Source organism: Triticum aestivum, chromosome 7A (assembly GCF_018294505.1).
Source record: "Triticum aestivum cultivar Chinese Spring chromosome 7A, IWGSC CS RefSeq v2.1, whole genome shotgun sequence".
Lineage (NCBI taxonomy): Eukaryota > Viridiplantae > Streptophyta > Magnoliopsida > Poales > Poaceae > Triticum > Triticum aestivum.
In genome coordinates, this window is record NC_057812.1 from 24,330,203 (window position 1) to 24,335,903 (window position 5,701).

Sequence of the window (5,701 nt, forward strand, 5' to 3'; positions counted from 1 at the left end):
TATAAGGAAATAAATAATAACTTTATTATTGCCTCTAGGGCATATTTCCTTCACGACGAGGCTAGACATTTTCTCCTCGACCGCCGAGGTTGGGAGACTGCTACCTTCCGCGACCGATGAGGCCGGAAGTTACTCACACGTCCTTGTTGACGAGGCAGGATATCCTTTTGTTCGCGACCGATGAGGCCGAACGTTCACCTTGAGACTTTGCTATGAACCTGGTGTCGACGAGGCCGGATATCTTAGTCCAAAGACCGACAAGTCTTTACCATGTCACGACATGGCCACATCGGCCACATATATTTTTGGAGAATATTTCAAGTTGAAGACGACGACCATCAAGAGCAGCTTAATCGGAGGTTTTCTACAAGATGCATCTTGTGGATGTAATTAACCGGATCGTCTTCCGAGGCTCCGGGAACCTGAAGCTACACAGTCGGTAAACTTAGTCAGATTGCATAGAGAAACATGATGTACTTGTGTGGGAACCATTTGATGTAATTCTCCAAAAGAATTAATGAAATACATAGTTCCCTGATCTTGTCTCTCTCTTTTATTTGTATACTATTGTATACTGGCACGCCCGCACTTTATTTTATCGCCCTTACGCATTAGGAAATACCCCTACCCGGGGGACGTTTCTTTTTCGCGAAACATTGGGTTCAATCTTGCGGTGTCCTTTTCCAGTGACAGTAGGGGCAGCAAGGCACATATTGTATTGTTGACATCGAGGATAAAAAGATGGGGTTTATATCATATTGCTTGAGTTTATCCCTCTACATCATGTCCTCTTGCCTAATGCGTTACTCTGTTCTTATGAACTTAATACTCTAGATGCATGCTGGATAGCGGTCGATGTGTGGAGTAATAGTAGTAGATGCAGAATCGTTTCGGTCTACTTGTCGCGGACGTGATGCCTATATACATGATCGTGCCTAGATATTCTCATAACTATGCGCTTTTCTATCAATTGCTCGACAGTAATTTGTTCACCCACCGTAGAATTTGCTATCTTGAGAGAAGCCACTAGTGAAACCTATGCCCCCGGGTCTATCTTGCATCATATTATTTTCCTATCAACTTGCTTGTTTATTTTGCAATCTTTATTTTCCAATCTATACCATAAAAATACCAAAAATATTTATCTTATTATCTGTATCAGATCTCACTTTCGTAAGTGACCGTGAAGGGATTGACAACCCCTTTATCATGTTGGTTGCGAGGTTCTTGTTTGTTTGTGCGTGTACTAGGGGACTTGTGTGTTACCTCCTACTGGATTGATACCTTGGTTCTCAAAACTGAAGGAAATACATACGCTACTGTGCTGCATCGCCCTTTCCTCTTCAAGGGAAAACCAACGCAAACTCAAGAGGTAGCAAGAAGAATTTCTTACAACTACTTGAACATTCTATACATGCTCTGCCTCTGGATTCGGCAGGAGCATACGCTTGTTGCACCGGCTGCGCGGGCGGTACATGCACAAGTGAGCACGCGGGTAGCATCATCGAACCGCTACTCGAGCATGCACCACACGACAACGGCAACCACGGGCACGCCCTTGCAGTACCGGAACACATGAGCCTTATCATCTGCACTGAACTGCTTTAGCAAGCCCCGTGCGTGATTCACGAGCAATGGCAGACACTTCAACCGGGCGGCGATCTCGCGGGCGATGGAGACCTTGGCCGGATCGGTGTCGTCCCAGTCATCGACCATGATCTCCCATCCGTTGGTCTTAGCCATCGACGGCGACGATAGGCGGAAGTGGGCGGTTGGTTGGTTAGGAATTTGAGAGAGAGAGAAAGAGAGAGAGAGAGAGAGAGAGAGAGAGAGAGAGAGAGAGAGAGAGAGAGAGAGAGAGAGAGAGAGAGAGAGAGAGGAGTGGTGGAGTAGATGGGGCTATGGAATAAGGCTGTGGCAATTTGACTACTCGGCGTGTTTTACCGACAAGCGAGCCTGATATGTGGTGCCAAACTAGAGGGTGGGTTCTTTTCCAAAAACGCGAGGGGGGGTCTCCGCAAAAACGTGGGACACCAAGGCGATCTACATCGTAGATTGCACCACAATTATGTATTTTCGTGTACAAGAATCGTATTGGGGCGTTACTCAAACGACGGTACCAAATTGTTATGCGTCAAAGCTTGGGGCATCTCCACCCGACCCCAACGCCGACACTCAGCCTGAGCGAGAAAGCCGCGCCTATGCCGGGAACAGAAGCCACGCCGAGGCCACCCAGCCCGAGCACCAAAGGCATGCCGACGGAGGCCGGTTCTACGCCGGAGGAGCCTGCCGCTTGATGCATTCCTTTGTCTGCGCCGTGTTATTCTTTTTTGAACGCCGAACTTTCGTGCATGTTTGATCACCGAGCTGTGACATGGTAATCGCCGAATATTTGGCTTTTTTTGGCAGCGAAAAATACAAGATTGAATTTATGTGCGTCTTGAGGCCGAAACCGGGGAAGAAGGTGGGAACTGAACCAGACGAAAAAACCGCCGACACATAGGCCAAATCGCAATCGCCGGATAGGTGGACGAAATGAGTAGTTCAAACACGGTAGCCGCGGGTTCCTCTGTTCCGGGCGGCTGCCTACATAAGCGCAGGCGCAGGCGCAGGCGCAGCTCCCCCTCCCCAACCCTCATCTCCCTCCCAATAACCCCGCCCTCCTCCGCGCTCCGTGCCCAATCCCCGCTTCCCACCGGCGACGAAACCCTCGCCTCCCCTCCCCTCCCGCGCTCCCCGCCCTCCTGTGCTTCCGAAGGCGCCGAGACCGGCGCACAACTCGCAGCGCGGCCGAGACCGCGCGAGCCCGGCGCCGACCACAACCGCGGCGAGGAGCCGGGCGTCGCGCCGAGGAACGAGCGGCGGGCGGGCGAGCGTCGCGCCGACGAGCAAAGAAGAAGAGGTATGCAGTTGGTTGATTCGTTCGATCGGCGGGTTGAGTTCCGATGGGTTTCACCGGCGAAGATCCGATTTCAATCGTAGTGGCTCGCTGGGAGATATGACATTGAGGACAGGATTGATTGATTAGCCTCGCTGGGTAGGGTAGAATCTTTGTTTGGTACTACTAAGTTCTTGCAGGGAGCGTTCCTAGTTCACACCGGCAGGGCGATTGAAATTCTTGCGTTTGTTCGTCGGGGTCGGGGAAAATATTTCTGACAATGTTTTTGGTGTTTCAGGCCGGGCGCACGGCAGATGGCCAAAGACTTGCTCTGGGAGTTGGCGCTGATGGCGTGGCCTCTCCTCAAGGTGGAGGCCGCCGAGCTCGCCAAAAGCGTGCTCCGCGAGCTGGCGCGCGAGGAGGCCAAGATGCGGCTCAAGGCCGCCGTCAAGGTTGGGGCGGAGGGCCTCAAGGGGCTTTTCGAGGCGCCTCCATCCACTCCGACTCCGGCGCCGGCGGCAGAGGTGGCAGACCCGCGTCAGGGGGAGCTGCTGGTCGATGGAGCGGCTGTCTGCATCGACCACGCCCCGCTGCTGCTGCGTCGTCCACAGCTTCGCCATTCCCCCCCTCTTCGTCGACGACGTCCTCCTCGCCAGGGTGGCGCCAAGCCTCCTCGGTCGGCTCGGCCCCGACATGGAGCGGGTGCCACAAGTCGATGGAGTGCTTCTTCCATGACAGCCGCGACAGCGGGTGCGACTGCCCAGGCGCTCCCCAGCCTACTAGACTTCGTCGTATGCGCGTCGGCGCTGGGGGTCATCGCCCTCGCCCTCTACCTGATCTGGAGGGGGCCCGGCGGCGGCGGCGACTGAGCGCGGGCCGGCGCAAATCCTCACAGTCAGAAGTTAATTGAATCAAACTGCATAGTCCGTTGAATTTTGTACTGATTTTTTGAAACTGGTTCAGAGTATAGAAATTCAGAGCACTTATAAATCTGAAATCTCGATTGCAAAACCTCGACTGTTATCCTCTGGAATATCGAGTGCAAAATCTTTTTCAATCGCACTGTTTGATAATTAGCTCTTTTTACTTGTCAACACAGGTATCTAAAGAGTAAATACTACTACTAAGCTATTCATGTTAGTCTGAAGATTTAAACACGAAAGTTGTGAATTGTGATAAAGGATGTCGGATGTACTATGCCATCCACTAACCGAGAAATAAAATTATGTTGGTGTATTTGGAAACATTATTGTCTCTGAATTCGGTACTTTACTAGTGTTTATAAAACTCCTGTCCATGTGATGTTACACTAATGCAATCTGAGTGTTGTTCCTCCCTTCCCCACCCAGACCAGTTAGCCCAAATTGAGTTTGCTGGGATCAGATGCTTGCCCACATGATCCGGGCCGGCATAATTTTGATTTGCCTGGCATTAAAGCTCCATTTTCATCCAAAATACTGCTTCAAATTGACAAAGCTAATTCTCTGTTCAGTTTTCAGCTTCTGACTGTTGCAGCAAATGATACGGGCAATAGAGTTTTTTTTTTCTACCCGTGCGCTCATACTCTGTCACTTTCAACAATTCTAAATTCTCTGCTCAAGTTTTTCCTAATTTTCTCCCATCAGATCAAGGCTTAAGAGGTGTAGAATATCAAAAACAACTGACAAGATCAAGGATGTGCGTCCATATATCATGGAACCAGGATCATCCTGCCTGTGGACCAATAATATATTGTGGAATCATGATCACCACGAAAATACGGTTCCTGCACATGCACAAATTACTGAATCCGAATCATCGATAGATGCCCACAAAGGGTCTGAGTCTGAGGTGGTTTTAAGTCCCAAAGCAAAACAGTATCATGTTTGATGTGTGTTCCTTAGAGAAAAACAAAATTCATTATGTCACCGAATGTTGACAGGATCCTCTGTTTGTCATCAATAAAATCCAGTGCATCCATTTCTGAAACGTTGCCCTTATTTGCGACTACCGCCAGCCATTTTGGTGCCAACCCTCAAATTAGTGTACTCCTTTTGTGCTGAAATGCCTATCTTGACCTCGAGAATCATGTCAGATATGAACCCCAAGTGTTAGTTCTTCTTCCTCACCCCATCCAAATCACAAACCAACCTCCAAACAATTTTGTTAACACTTTGTGCATTGCATGGTACGAACCCTAGAAAGTTCAGCACTTCAACCTTTACCTCAGTGTTTTTCTTTGAGGGGACCTTTACCTCAGTGTTGATTGTGCTGATATGGTCTCTCGGCTAGCTTTTCTTTAGCAAAGTTCCCCGACCAGCTAATGTATGGCCAACTAGTTAATTGTAGATTTTCCACCATAATTATGCTAGCGTGCAGAGGAAAACCAACAATATTGCCTGGATTTCTGTTTTTTTTTTGTGTGTTCTGGCATTCCTAGTGTCAGGGTGCCCTGTCCCGGTTTTACTCTCTTTTCTTTGTTCTGAGGCTGTTCTGATAGAACTTGTTTGTTTCTCTGTGCTTATATCACGTATGGGGAAGCAATAGTTGAACCTTTGTCTCGGCTATTTCATCTGTACTCCTTGTGTAGAGGCCTAAAGCATTGAGGTCAGTCACTAGCAGAGGTTGGTGCAGAGTAGAAGCCATTGTTTCCCTTGCATGCCTGGATAACACTATGACTAAGTAATGATCATACTAGCATTGTAAAAATAAGTTAATGATCATGCTCAACTGAATTTTCTCTGATGCCAGGTGATGTTGGCTTCAGACATGAGAGCGCAAAACCCTAGCAGGCCCCCCACATGGATCTGCAAACTGGTACGAAATGGACAAGCCACTGAAGTC

At 49.1% G+C, this 5,701-nt stretch overlaps 1 protein-coding gene across 1 annotated transcript; it reads left to right on the forward strand.

Annotated features, from left to right (window-relative positions):
• Window positions 1–2,552: 2,552 nt before the first annotated feature.
• Window positions 2,553–4,087, forward strand: LOC123147181 (uncharacterized). The gene is made up of 2 exons (XM_044566417.1): window positions 2,553–2,902; window positions 3,177–4,087. Exon 2 carries the CDS (start codon window positions 3,193–3,195, stop codon window positions 3,745–3,747), a length of 555 nt encoding a protein of 184 aa, XP_044422352.1. The 5' UTR covers window positions 2,553–2,902; window positions 3,177–3,192; the 3' UTR covers window positions 3,748–4,087.
• The last annotated feature ends 1,614 nt before the right edge of the window (window positions 4,088–5,701 follow it).

Bases quoted from the DNA above. Each gene is read 5' to 3' on its own strand.
- LOC123147181 (XM_044566417.1), top strand. From the start codon at position 3,193: ATGGCCAAAGACTTGCTCTGGGAGTTGGCGCTGATGGCGTGGCCTCTC.